Source organism: Schistocerca americana, chromosome 3, assembly GCF_021461395.2.
Source record: "Schistocerca americana isolate TAMUIC-IGC-003095 chromosome 3, iqSchAmer2.1, whole genome shotgun sequence".
In the NCBI taxonomy this organism is placed as follows: Eukaryota; Metazoa; Arthropoda; class Insecta; order Orthoptera; family Acrididae; genus Schistocerca; species Schistocerca americana.
In genome coordinates this window covers 388,174,601-388,190,246 of record NC_060121.1, presented here as the reverse complement: position 1 = coordinate 388,190,246, position 15,646 = coordinate 388,174,601, and the positions used below count along the sequence as shown (strand labels likewise).

The window sequence follows — 15,646 nt, the reverse complement described above, 5'->3', positions numbered from 1 at the left end:
TTCAAACCAACATGCATAACGACCAGGTAAATCATGTAAGATAGCTCTTCACCAACTCATTGGGAAGGTGGAGAAAGAACTTCACTTTCAGGAAATAGCCCTCTGCATCTTCCTGGACAGTGAGAGGGCTTTTAGTAGCACAACCTTTGATTCCATGGTTAGGGCAGCAGAGGTGCATGACTAGGGACCACTATATGTAGGTGGACTGGGGCCATACTTAGTGGAAGGAAGGTAGAGGCCACCATCATGATTGAAAAGATGGTAATTAACACCACTAGAGGTTGTCCACAAGGAGGAGTTTTGTCACCTTTATTGTGGAAACTAGTGGTGAAATAACACATTGAGGAACTAAATTCCAGACAATGCATTTGCCAAGGATACGCAGATGACCTTTTCATAGTAATACTTGGCAAATTTACTGACACAGTCAGGAATATGGCACACAGTGCGCTGCACATTGTGCAAGATTGATGCAGGAAACAGGATCTAAGGGTTAATTCTAAGAAGACTGTTGTGATACCATTCACAAAGCTGTTGTGATACCATTCACAAAGAAGCACATCCAACACTCAAAGTTAGAATCTAAAGTTTTTCAATGAAACTCTACCTGTGGAGGGGACAGTGAAATATCTAGGGGTAACCTTAGATGAGAAACTAACATGGACCCTCACATTAAGAGCATATGCACCAGGGTGAAAGTAGCGTGTACCAGAAGAGCTTGTGGCTAAAACTGGGGCCTAAGCCCCAGACGTATGCACTGGATATACACCACAGTGGTTAGACCTAGGATCTTCTATGGGGCTGTAGTGTGGTGGAAGAAGTAGAACAGCAGGTTGCAGCTAAGGAGCTTGTTAAGGTGCAGAGACTGGCCTGCTTAGCCATAACAGGTGGAATTAGCAAAACACCAACTGCTGGGATGGAAACCATGCTGGACATCCCTACATTACACCTTTGGATCTAGATGGAGGCAGCAGCTGGTGCATGCAGACTCAAAGCTGGTAAAAACTGGATCTCTTTGGGTATCCAGAACCAAACACTAAAATAGTGAGTGAGGTAAATATAGGAATGGTTGTTGAAATGCTGCCTGACTATATAGTAACTTGCAACTGCTTCAACAAGCCTTACGATATAATAATTGTAAGCAGCGAGCAAGCGAAAAAAACAGTTCAACACTGTACGGGGTACATTGTCTGGTTCACTGATGGGTCAAAATCAGACCAAGGCACTGGGGCCAGGGTGTACAGAGTTCAGCCAAGACTGGAGGGCATCAGCTCTCTAGGAAAATTGGCCTCGGTACTCCAAGCTGACATCAGGATGTGTGTGAAGGAGAATGTGCATAGGTGCTACAAGGATTGTAACATCTGCATCTATTCAGACAGCCCTGAAATCATTGGCAGCTCCTGAAACAAGATCTAAGATTGTTATAGAATGTCACAGCGTTCTGGTGGAGCTAGGGGGAGGCAACAAGGTGAACCTAGTGTGGGTCCCTGGCTACTCAGGGATCAGTGGCAATGAATAAACTAACAGATTGGCCAGGATGGGGGCAAAGACTCCATTCATTGGACTGGAACCTGTCCTGACAATCACCAAGGCTATGATTGAGCTAGAATTACAAAACTGCCTCAGAGGACAGCTTGTAGAATACTGAACCAAGGTCTTACAACACTGCAAGATACTGATGCCTAAGCCATGTTTTAAAAGTAGCTCTGTAATCCTGGGCTTGAACTGGAAAGAGATGAAACTCATGGTTGGACTGATGACCAGCCATTGGAATTTCAAAACACACCTACATGCAATGGGTATAACAGAAGAAGACCCTAAACGTAGGATCTGTGATGAGAGTGAAGAAACTGCAACACACATAATCTTCGAATGCACTGCACTGGAGAGCAAGAGACAGAATTTTCAGGACAATTAGACCTGAAGAAACTGTGACTAACAAATAACTGGTAAAGGGACTCCTTGCACTATTTAAGGGCATTGGTTGGCTTTACTAGATATACAGGAAGTGATACCGCACAATAAACTTGGTTTCGGTGCAGGCAGTGGCGGGTTAGACCAAAGCTGTTTTAGCTTCCCTATTAAAATCAAATCGAATACACGGCAACTTGCCACACCTGACCGGGGACCCAGTTCATCAGTTAATCGCTGGTTCTCACCCGCTCCCACCCAGGGTCAACCACATGCTCCTCCAAGCTACAGTCACCCCCATAGGGAGGGTACCTGTTCAAATGCTGCCAGTCAATCTCATGGGGGACACGGTCCCTCTCCACACCACTCCATCCTCACGCGGGGGCCGATGCCTCATCTGCCCACACCACCTACAGGAGTTCCATGTCGACGTCTCACCATGGTCCCTGCCATGATAACCTCCAGAGATTGACATCCCCATCACATCACTGCCATCTCCCTCACCGCCTTCACTGCCCGAAATGCCCTCCTTCCACTGTGCTCAAACTGTCCTCCATGCTGCGGGGGGTTATCTGTGTGGCATCGACAAGTACGAATGACATATCTCCACCATTGCAAGTTCTTTGACTCTGTAACCTAATGGCCCATGCCATCTTGCTTGTTTGGTTTGCTGTACAGCTTGTAATGTGGACAGCCATGTGTGGAGTCTTACAGAAATGAGCGTGTTTTCTTGGGCTACAAACCAATTGAAATCCCACAGACTTAATTGATGAAAGGAGAAAATATAAAAATGCAGTAAGTGCAGCAAGTAAAAGGGAATACAAATGTGTAAAAAGTGAGATTGACAGAAAGTGCAAAATGTCTAAGGAGGAATGTTTGGAAGGCAAATGTAAGGATTTAGATATATATTTTGCTAGGGGAATGACAGAGACTGCCTACAGGAAAACTGAAGAGGCTTTTGGAGAAAAGAGAAGCAGCTGTATGAATATTAAGAGTTCAGATGGAAAGAATGAAAGGTGGAAGGAGTAAATAGAGGGTCTATACAAGGGGGATGAACATGAAGGCAATATTATAGAAATGGAAGAGGATATAGATGAAGATGATTTGGGAGATATGATACTGTGAGAAGATTTTGATAGAGCATTGAAAGACCTACATCAAAACAAGGCTCAGGAGAAGACAATGTTCCACTAGAATTACTGACAGCCTTGGGAGAACCAGCCATGAAGAAGCTCTTCTGTCTGGTGTACAAGATGTATGAGACAGGTGAAATACTCTCAGACTTCATGAAGAATAAAATAATACCAAGTCCAAAGAAAACAAGTGTGGACAGGTGTGAATATTACCTAACTTTCACTTTAATAATTCATGGCTACAAAACACTAACATGAATTTTTAACAGGAGAATGGAAAAGCTGGCAGAAGCCAACCTTGGAGCAGATCAATCTGGATTATGGAGAAATGTAGGAGTACATGAGGCAATACTGATTCTGCAACTTCTCTTAGAGGATGGGTTAAGGAAAGGCAAACCTATGTTTATAGCACTTGTAGGTGCAGAGAAAGCTTTTGGCAATGTTGACTGGAATTCTCTGAATTTCTGAAGGCAGCAGAGGTGAAATACAGAAAGTGGAAGGGTATTTACAATTTGTACAGAAACCAGATGGCAGTTATAAGAGTCGAGGGAAAAGAAAGGAAAGCAATAGTTGAGGAAGGAGCGAGGCAGGATTCTATCCTGTCCCCAATGTTATTCAGGCTGTACATGGAACAACTAGTGAAGGAAACCAAGTAATTCTATCAGAGACAGCAAAGGACTTGGAAAAGCAACTGCATGGAGTGGACCGTGTCTTGAATGGAGGTTATAAGATGAACATCAACAAGAGTAAAACAAGGGTAGTGGAATGTAGCTGAAGTGAATCAGGTGATGCTGAGGGAACTGAATTAGTAAACAAGACACTTAAAGTAGTAGACAAGTTTTGCTATTTGGGTAGCAAAATAACTGATGGTGACAGAGAGGACATAAAATGTGAACTGGCAACGGCAAAAAAAGTGTTTATGAAGAAAAGTAATTTGTTAACATCAAAATAGATTTAAAAGTCAGGAAGTATTTTCTGAAAGAAAAGATCAAGAAAGGAATACAGTAAACAGATTCAGAAGGGTGTAGGTTGCAGTAGTTATTTGGAGATGAAGAGGCTTGCACAGGATAGAGTAGTATAGAAAGCTGCATCAAAGCAATCTTCAGACTGGAGACTACAACAACAACAACAACATTATTGAATGATGCAGTTAGAAGTAATTTAATTTAGCAGTAATGATTTAATATCAGAAAAGCTATGAAATACATTTTCTACAGAAATAATGAGCAGACTGCAAGAAAACATTGAGAATTATTTTATAAGCTAGGAATAATTATTATTCTTACCAAGTCTTTCAGCAATATCTGCTGCTCTTTCACTCCATATTCCATTACAGGCAACAAGAACTGTATCTCCTGGTTCGTACAGATTCACTATAGATGCCTCCATTCCTAGAGTACCTGATCCACACATTGCAAAAGTCATCTCATTTTTTGTCTGGAAGACGTACTGCAAACCAGCTTTTATATCATCCAGCACCTAAATTAGAACATCAACAGATCTGTTAAATTACCTGTCATGCTCAGTTATTTAAATAGCGCTATACTTGTAAGATTTTCTAGATGACACAATGAAAATTTTTATAGTATGAGTCAAACAATGGAAAATTCAGGAAGGATTGTAACAATATTAGAGCGGAGATGCTGAGTTGCAGCTGGGCACATCAAAAAGATTCTCACAATTATAGCTTTCGGCAATTAAGGTCTTTGTCAATAATACACACACACACACACACACACACACACACACACACACACACATTCAGACAATCACACAAACACACACATGACTGCAGTTGCGTTTGCGTGTGTGTGTGTGTGTGTGTGTGTGTGTGTGTGTGTGTGTGTGTATTATTGACAAAGACCTTAATGGCTGAAAGCTATAATTGTGAGAATATTTTTGTTGTGCCTATCTGTGACTCAGCATCTCCACTATATGGTTTATAGTTTAAGTGCTATTCATACTACACTGGGGTGACAAAATCCTGGGATATGTCCTAATATTGAATAAGACTTCCATTTGCCAGCATAGTGTAGCAACTCGATATGGTATGGACTCAACAAGTTGTTGGAAATCCCCTGCAGAAATACAGGGCCAAACTGCCTCTTTAACCTTCCATAATTTGTGAAAGTGTTGCTGGTGCAGGATCTTGTGCATGAAGTGACCTCTTGATTATGTACATGTTGGGTGATCTGGGTGGACAGCTCATATGCTCAAATTGTCCAAAATGTTCTTCAAATCAATCATGAACAACTGTGGCTCATGGATATCACACATTGTCATCCATAAAAATTCAATTGTCATTTGCAAGCATGAAGTCCATGAATGGCTGCAAATAGCCAAACATAACCATTTCCACTTAATGATCAGTCCTCTGGACCAGAAGACCCAGTCCATCCCATATAACAGAACACACACCACTACAGAGTCACCACCAACATGCACAGTCCTTTACTGACTACTTGGGTCCATGAATTCATGGGGTCTGTACCACAGTCAAAACCTACCATCAGTGCATATTAACTGAAATCAAGATTCATCTGACTAGGCCACGGTTTCCCAGTTATCTAGTGTACAACCGATATGGTCACAAGCTCAGGAGGGGTGCTGCAGGCAAGGTCGTGCTGATAGCACAGGCACTCATGCCAGTTGCCTGCTGCCATAGCTCATTAGCACAAAATTTCTTAATTCATTAGCACCATATTTCTCCACACTGTCTTAATTGATATGTTTATCATACAATAGACATTGATTTCAGTGGTTATTTCACAAAGTGTTGCTTTTTATTAGCAATGACAACCCTACACAAACAAGGATGTTCTCAGTTGTTAAGTGAAGGCTGTCAGCCACTGCATTGTCCGTGGTGAGAAGAACTCCTAAAATTTGGTATTCTCAGCACACTCTTGACACTGTGGATCTTGAAATATTGAATTCCCTAACAATTACCAAAATGGAAAGTCCCTTGTGTCTAGCTGCAACTAAAATTCCGCATTCAAAGTCTGATAATTCCCATTGTGCAGCCATAATCACATTGGACATCTTTCCAAATCAATCACCTAAGTATAAATGATAGCTCCACCAGTGCACTGCCCTTTTATACATTGTGCATATCTATCCCAGGACTTCTGTCACCTCAGTGTAAAATGAAAATAAACTACAGTAATTATGTTGTCTGCATATTCTTTCTCACATTTTTGCTAAAACATCTATGCAGAAATGAGTACTAAAATGAAATAAATTGCTATTTGTAAAGTCATAGGAAGTAGAATAACATGCAAAAGTTGATACAGCCATAAACTTTTAGAATGTTTTATGTACCAGACAAAAGAGAGAAAAGATGTGAAGTAAATGAGTCTGTTCAGAAATTAAGTAGGGAATTCACCCATGATGTTATGTCAAGGAAGATCCAACAGATAATCAGGGAGAGGGGGGAAAAAAAATTGAAGAGAAGAGAAATAAGAAATTATGAAGAGCATGGTCAAAAGCTGAAATAGGTAACTGAAGAACAATTATTGGGAAATAGAAGTGCTAATGAGGGAAAAAGGGCAGCACTAGAGAAAAGTTATACCTACATCTTTACGCCCCACAAGCCACCTAATGGTGTGTGATGGAGGGTACTCCTGGTACCACTAACTGACCAGCTCCCCATCCACCCCCACCACTCCAACCACCCTGTTCGACTTACAAATGCTGCATGGGAAGAATGATTGTCTGTAGCTTGTGTATTGGCTCTAATTTCTTGAATTTTCTCATCATTCTTGTTAATGTTTGTGGGAGGATGCAGTATGTTCTACAACTCTTCCCGAAAAGTGCTGTCTCAAAATTTCAATAGTAAACCTATCTGTGACTCACAATGCCTCTCTTGTATTGTCTGTCAATGGAATTTGTTGAGCATCCAGGTAATGTTCTTGTGCTGATTAAATGATCCCATGATGAAATGTGCCTCTCTTCATTGGATCTTCTCTACCTCTTCTATCAGTCCTACCTAGTAAGGATCCCATATTGACCAAGAATACTCTGAAGTATCAGCCAAACAAGTGCCTTATAAGCCACTTCCTTCATGGATGAGTTACTTTTCCTTAAGGTTCTTCCTATGAATCTCAGTCTGGCATCTTCTTTTCCTACTATTTGTTTCATGTGATCATTCCACTTAGGGTTGCTCTGCATAGTTACCCCTAAATATTTTACAGTAGATATTGTTTCCAGCACTTTCCCATCAGTAATATAGTTGTACAGTAGTGGCTTTCTTTTCCTAGGTATGCATGGTATATTACATTTATTTACATTCAGCGTCAACTGCCACAGCCTGCACCATTCATCAATCCTCTGCAAGTCATTCAGCAAATTGATACTGTCATCTGGCACTGCTTCTTTGTTATAGACAACCCCATCATCTGTGAACAGTCTTAAAGAGCATCTGAGGCTTTCTACTAGATCATTTATATACATTGAAAACGAAAACAGTTGATTTACTTCCAGTATGATGGACGTAGAGGAATTATGGGCAAAGTTTTTAATGGATCATAAATCGTACTCCAGAGAAGTATGTGCTAAGTAAGTGGATTAAGGACAGAAAAGACCCATCATGTTTTAACAATGAAATTAAAAAAATGGTGAGGAAGCAAAGGCTTCGGCATTCCTGATTCAAAAGAGAATGTGGAAATGATGACAGGCAAAAGTTAATAGAAACTCATGCATCAGTAAAAAGATCAATGCTTGAAGCTTACAATAGCTGCTACTATCATACCTTAGCAATAGATCTTGCATGAGCCTGAGAAAATTCTGGTCCAACATAAAATTGCTAAGTGTGTTACAAAAAGGTATGGCCAAACTTTCAGGAAACATTCCTCACACACAAATAAAGAAAAGATGTTATTTGGACATGTGTCCAGAATCGCTTAATTTCCATGTTAGAGCTCATTTTAGTTTCGTCAGTATGCACTGTACCTCCTCGATTCACCACCAGTTGGCCCAATTGAAGGAAGGTAATGTTGACTTCGGTGCTTGTGTTGACATGTGTCTCATTGCTCTACAGTACTAGCATCAAGCACATTAGTACGTACTGAGCGGGGTGGCGCAGTGGTTCGACACTGGACTCGCATTCGGGAGGACGACGGTTCAATCCCGCGTCCGGCCATCCTGATTTAGGTTTTCGTGATTTCCCTAAATCACTCCAGGCAAATGCCGGGATGGTTCCTCTGAAAGGGCACGGCCGACTTCCTTCCCAATCCTTCCCTAATCCGATGAGACCGATGACCACGCTGTCTGGTCTCCTTCCCCAAACCAACCAACCAACCACATTAGTTCGTAGCATCAACAGGTTAGTGTTCATCACGAACGTGGTTTTGCAGTCAGTGCAATGTTTACAAATGCGTAGTTGGCAGATGCCCATTTGATGTATGGATTAGCACGGGGCAATAGCCGTGGCATGGTACATTTATATCGAGACAGATTTGCAGAACGAGGGTGTCCTGACAGGAAGACATTCAAAGCAATTGATTGGCATCTTAGGAAGCATGGAACATTCCAGCCTATGACTCGTGACTGGGGAAGACCTAGAATGACGAGGACACCTGCAATGGATGAGGCAATTCTTCGTGCAGTTGACGGTAACCCTAATGTCAGCGTCAGAGAAGTTTCTGCTGTACAAGGTAACGTCGACCACGTCACTGTATGGAGAGTGCTACGGGAGAACCAGTTGTTTCCGTACCATGTACAGTGTGTGCAGGCATATCAGCAGCTGATTGGCCTCCACGGGTACACTTCGGTGAATGGTTCATCCAACAATGTGTCAATCCTCATTTCAGTGCAAATGTTCTCTTTACAGATGAGGCATCATTCCAACGTGATCAAATTGTAAATTTTCACAATCAACATGTGTGGGCTGACGAGAATCCGCACGCAATTGTGCAATCACGTCATCAACACAGATTTTCTGTGAACGTTTGGGCAGGCATTGTTGGTGATGTCTTGATTGGGCCCCATGTTCTTCCACCTATGCTCAATGGAGCAGGTTATCATGATTTCATACGGGATACTCTACCTGTGCTGCTAGAACATGTGCCTTTACAAGTACGACACAACATGTGGTTCACGCATGATGGAGCTCCTGTACATTTCAGTCGAAGTGTTCATACGCTTCTCAACAACAGATTCGGTGACCTATGGATTGGTAGAGGTGGACCAATTCCATGGTCTCCATGCTGTCCTGACATCAACCCTCTTGACTTTCATTTATGGGGGCATTTGAAAGCTCTTGTCTACGCAACCCCGGTAGCAAATGTAGAGACTCTTCGTGCTCATATTGTGGATCGCTGTGATACAATACGCCATTCTCCAGGGCTGCATCAGCGCATCAGGGATTCCATGCGATGGAGGGTGGATGCATGTATCTTCACTAATGGAGGAAATTTTGAACATTTCCTGTAACAAAGTGTTTGAAGTCATGCTGGTACGTTCTGTTGCTGTGTGTTTCCATTCCATGATTTATGTGATTTGAAGGGAAGTAATAAAACGAGCTCTAACATGGAAAGTAAGCGTTTCCGGACACATGTCCACATAACATATTTTCTTTCTTTGAGTGTGAGGAATGTTTCCAGAAAGTTTGGCCATACCTTTTTGTAACACCCTGTATAGTTACTCATTGACTAGTCTGGTGTGGCAGTAGACAACAGCAAAAGTACAGTCAAAGTTTTAAATTTCTCATTTAAGAAATCATTCATTTAGGAGATCATACAAACATACCAGCATTTGAACATTGCACAGGCCACCATATGGAGGACACAGTAATAAGCATCACTGATATAGAGAAACAACTGAAAGAGTTGAAACCAAGTAAGTCCCAGCTCCTGGCGGAATCCCAGTTTGGTTTTTACAAAGAGTACTCTACAGAATTGGCTGTGTTTATTGCAAATATTTCATTCAGTGCAAAGTCCCAAGCAACTGGAAAAAAGTGCAGATGGCTCCTGTATATAAAAAAGGTAAAAGAACACACATGCAAAATTACAGACCAATATCTTTAATTTTGCTTTTCTACAGAATTATTGACTATATTACTGGTTTGAATATAACAAATTTCTTTGAGAGGGAAAAGCTCCTATCCATGTATCAGTGTGGTTTTAAAAAGTGTCACTCAGGCAAAACTCAGCTTGCTCTTTTCTCACATGAGACCCTTCTAACTATGGATGAAGGGCAACCGGCAGATCCCATATTCCTAGATATTCATAAAGTGTTTGACATGGTGCCACACTGCTGACTGTTAACAAAGGTACAAGCATGTGGAATAGCTTCTCAGGTATGTGAGTGGTCCAGAGACTTCTTAAGTAACAGAACCCAGTATGGGAGAGGCAAAGGTATCATCAGGAGTACCCCAGGGAAGGGTGATACGATCACTGTTATTTTCTATATACATAAATATTCTGGTGGACAAAGATAAACAGCAATCTGCAGTTGTTTGCTGGAGATGCTGTGGTGTAAGGGAAGGTGTCATTGTTGAGTGACTGTAGGAGCATACAAGATGACAGACAAAATTTCTGGTTGGTGTGATGAATGGCAGCTAGCTCTAAATGTAGAAAAATGTAAATTAATGCAGATGAGTAGGGAAAACAAATTCATAATATTCAAATACAGTATTAGTAATGTTCTGTTTGACACAGTTACATTGGTTAAATTTCTATCCATAACATTGCAAAGCAATATGAAATTGAATGAGCATGTAAGGATTGTAATAGGGAAGGTGAGTGGTCTACTTCAGTTTGTTGGGAGAATTTTAGGAAAGTATGGTTCTTCTGTAAAGGAGACCACATATAAGGCACTAGTACTAACCATCACTAATACTAATAGAGTGTCTGCGATCTGCACAAGGTCAGATTAAAGGAAGACATCAAAGCAATTCAGAGGTGGCCTGCTAGATTTGTTACTGGTGGTTTTGAACAACACACAAGTATTACAGAGATACTTCAGGAACTCAAATAGGAATCATTGGAGGGAAGGCAATGTTCTTTTTGAGGAGCACTATTGAGAAAATTTAAAGAACTGGGATTTGAGGCTGACTGCAGAACAATTGTACTACTAACAATGTAAATTTCACATAAGGACCATGAAGATAAGATCAGAGAGATTAGGGCTTATATGGAGGCATACAGACAATTGTTTTTCTCTTGATCTATTTGCAAGTGGAAAAGAAAAGGAAATGACTGGTATTGGACAAGGTACCTTCCACCATGCACCATACAGTGGCTTGAGTATGTATGCAGATGTTGATGCATGATATTTCCCTTGGGTACTCGAGAAATTATTCCATTCGGGGCAACATGAATTTTATTTGTAAGAAAGTCTTGAATCCAGTCACAAATATGGCCCAATACTTGATAAGCTCATATTTTTTTCACTAAACAGTAGCATGGGAGGGTGTCAAATGCCTTTCTGAAGTCAAAGGACATGGGATCAACCTGAGCACTGTTGTCTACAGTGCTATGTATCTCATGGAAGAACAGAGCATGCTGAGTTTCACAAGAAGGAATAATGTTCTGGTGAAAATGCTTCCATAGAAAGAAAAGACAAGGGAGGCAACTAAATACAAGCAGGAACTGGAAATAGGAAACAGTACAAAGTGAAGTTATGGAAGAAATGAAATGTGGGAATGAGAATGGAAAGGAAGTAAATAACAACAGGACTGATAAATGTAAGTCATGACCATGTGAGTGGTGACAACAAATCACATATTCCTCACCTATGAGGATGAGGCCACATACCCATGTATGGAAACAGTAGTAGTTGAGCGCCTCAGAGAGAACCTGCAGAACGTCGTGAAGAAGTTTCGTGATCATACTATTGTAATAGGGGGAGACTTCAATCTACCAGGTATAGAATGGGATAGTCACACAATCAGAACTGGAGCCAGGGACAGAGACTCTTGTGACATTATCCTGACTGCCTTGTCCGAGAATTACTTCGAGCAGATAGTTAGAGAACCAACTCGTGAAGCTAACGTTTTAGACCTCATAGCAACAAATAGACCGGAACTTTTTGACTCCATGAATGTAGACGAGGGTATCAGTGATCATAAGTCAGTGGTTGCATCAATGACTACAAGTGTAATAAGAAATGCCAAGAAAGGAAGGAAAATATATTTGCTTAACAAGAGTGATAGGGCACAAATCGCAGAATATCTGAGTGACCACCATCAAACGTTCATTTCTGAGGAAGAGGATGTGGAACAAAAATGGAAAAAATTCAGAAACATCGTCCAGTACGCCTTAGATAAGTTTGTACCGACTAAGGTCCAAAGCGAGGGGAAAGATCCACCGTGGTATAACAATCATGTACGAAAGGTACTACGGAAACAAAGAAAGCTTCATCATAGGTTTAAGAGTAGTCGGATCATAGCTGATAAGGAAAAGCTGAACGAAGCGAAAAAGAGCGTAAAGAGAGCAATGAGAGAAGCATTCAACGAATTCGAACATAAAACATTGGCAAACAATCTAAACAAGAACCCTAAAAAGTTTTGGTCATATGTAAAATCGGTAAGCGGATCTAAATCCCCTATTCAGCCACTCGTTGACCACGATGGCACCGAAACAGAGGACGACCGAAGAAAGGCAGAAATACTGAATTCAGTGTTCCGAAACTGTTTCACTGCGGAAAATCGTAACACGGTCCCTGACTTCAGGCGTCGCACGGACGCCAAAATGGAAAATATTGAAATAAACGATATCGGAATTGAAAAACAACTGCTATCACTTAGTAGCGGAAAAGCATCCGGACCAGACGAGATACCCTTAAGATTCTACAGTGATTATGCTAAAGAACTTGCCCCCTTTCTATCAGCAATTTATCGTAGATCGCTGGAAGAACGTAAAGTACCTAGCGACTGGAAGAAAGCGCAGGTCGTTCCCATTTTCAAGAAGGGTCATAAATCAGATGCGAATAATTATAGGCCTATTTCGCTTACGTCAATCTGTTGTAGAATAATGGAACATGTTTTGTGTTCTCGTATTATGACGTTCTTAGATAATACAAATCTCCTTCATCATAACCAACATGGATTCCGCAAACAGAGATCATGTGAAACTCAGCTCGCCCTATTTGCCCAAGAAATTCACAGTGCCGTAGACACTGGCGAGCAGATTGATGCCGTATTCCTGGACTTCAGGAAGGCATTTGATACGGTTCCGCACTTACGTTTAGTGAAAAAAATACGAGCTTACGGAATATCGGACCAGGTTTGTGATTGGATTCAGGATTTCCTAGAAGAAAGAACACAACATGTCATTCTTAACGGTTCAAAATCTGCAGATGTAGAGGTAATTTCGGGAGTACCGCAGGGAAGCGTGATAGGACCTTTATTGTTTACAATATACATAAATGACTTAGTTGACAACATCGGTAGCTCCGTGAGGCTATTTGCAGATGACACGGTTGTCTACAAGAAAGTAGCAACATCAGAAGACTCGTACGTACTCCAGGAGGACCTGCAGAGGATTAATGCATGGTGCGACAGCTGGCAGCTTTCCCTAAACGTAGATAAATGTAATATAATGCGCATACATAGGGGCAGAAATCCATTCCAGTACGATTATGCCATAGGTGGTAAATCATTGGAAGCGGTAACGACCGTAAAATACTTAGGAGTTACTATCCGGAGCGATCTGAAGTGGAATGATCACATAAAACAAATAGTGGGAAAAGCAGGCGCCAGGTTGAGATTCATAGGAAGAATTCTAAGAAAATGTGACTCATCGACGAAAGAAGTAGCTTACAAAATGCTTGTTCGTCCGATTCTTGAGTATTGCTCATCAGTATGGGACCCTTACCAGGTTGGATTAATAGAAGAGATAGACATGATCCAGCGAAAAGCAGCGCGATTCGTCATGGGGACATTTAGTCAGCGCGAGAGCGTTACGGAGATGCTGAACAAGCTCCAGTGGCGGACACTTCAAGAAAGGCGTTACGCAATACGGAGAGGTTTATTATCGAAATTACGAGAGAGCACATTTCGGGAAGAGATGGGCAACATATTACTACCGCCCACATATATCTCGCGTAATGATCACAACGAAAAGATCCGAGAAATTAGAGCAAATACGGAGACTTACAAGCAGTCGTTCTTCCCACGCACAATTCGTGAATGGAACAGGGAAGGGGGGATCAGACAGTGGTACAATAAGTACCCTCCGCCACACACCGTAAGGTGGCTCGCGGAGTATAGATGTTGATGGCAATTACTTTTGTGCTGTAGAGAATGATCAGCAAGGAGAGATGCTCCCTTCATGGCAGTGACTCTAAGCTCTGTTGAACACGTATACAGTAACTACATATCAGACTCTCACGAGGAATTTTCACTCATTTATGACCATGGAAACAACACGAAAAATAAATAAGCAAGATAGCCACATTAATGTTATACTTCTGGGTGTACAGCTGAATTGTTGTTTCCATAAAATGGAACACCCAGAAGTACACGATTCATTGATCATGCCAAGAAAGTCAGAGAGACACAAGATGGCAACATGTTGCTGCCAGTTTTCTTCTGTGTGCTGCTGTAATGTCTCCTCTTGATTTATTCTATATTTCATGGGCTGAGGGAACCTAATTTAGGGTATATACTTTTACAGGACTTTGACGTGTTTCAGTGCTATCATTATAGCACTATCTTAATGTGTTAACAGTACTGACTCACACACTCACTTATTCATCCTGTTCCATAGATCCCACCATAAAGGAGAACTTTCAGGGGTACTGAACAAGCCATGCACTACATTAACAAAGAGAAACAGTTTGAAAATTTTATTGATAATTAACTGTACTTAAACTGCTATAAGCTAATTTCACTTAATCAAGTTGAATATTACATAGCACATTTTTCCTCACTTGAAAAAAATCTAGTGCATCGACAGTTATAGTAAATAGCTGCTGTTTATTTGTCATGACCACCTAAATACTGTCATGACTACATGGATGTTTCTACATCTGATTCCATACTCTGCAAATCACTGTGCAGAGCATGGCAGAGGGTACTTTCAATGTATCATAAATTATGGGTTCTTCCAATTTTATTTGCAAATGGAGTGCAGGAAGAATGATTACAGCCCTGCTTGTCTACTTTTCAGTATTCTTAATGCTCACTTAACTACATGACTGGTTTTTATTTATTTTAGTTACATTGCTGCAGAAGATAACTTCATAAGATAACAGAGAGCAAAATGTAGTGGCCTTCATGCCACTAGAATTACGGAGAATTATAAAAGCAAAACATGCCTTGCTGCGTGTGTCTGTGTGTGTGTCTGTGTATGGATTGCATTCTCCTTGAGTTGACTACATTTAAATTTGTAATCCAGTTGGACCCATTGGTTTGGTTACAGTATGGCAGTTAGGGCATATACCATAGGGGCTGTTTCTGTGGGTGCAGCTTTGTGACGAGGTGAGGGGGAGGGGGGAGATAGGAAATATGAAATGTGTGTATGGCATCTTTGGCCATAAGCTCCTTCTTGGAAGTTTGGTCTGGTTCAAGTGATTTTAGTTGCTGCAGATTTGGTGATTTGTGCACCAATGATGATGATGACAACACACACATCCATCTAGTCCTGAATGGAGAAAATTCC

At 41.2% G+C, this 15,646-nt stretch overlaps 1 protein-coding gene across 1 annotated transcript in view; it reads right to left on the bottom strand.

Annotated features, from left to right (window-relative positions):
- LOC124605510 (alanine--glyoxylate aminotransferase-like) overlaps positions 1-15,646 on the bottom strand; it is a 115,859-nt gene that overhangs the window by 76,098 nt on the left and 24,115 nt on the right. The window contains exon 2 of the mRNA XM_047137247.1: positions 4,331-4,523. Coding sequence (XP_046993203.1) covers positions 4,331-4,523 — 193 coding nt within the window. The remainder of the gene's footprint in view (positions 1-4,330; positions 4,524-15,646) is intronic.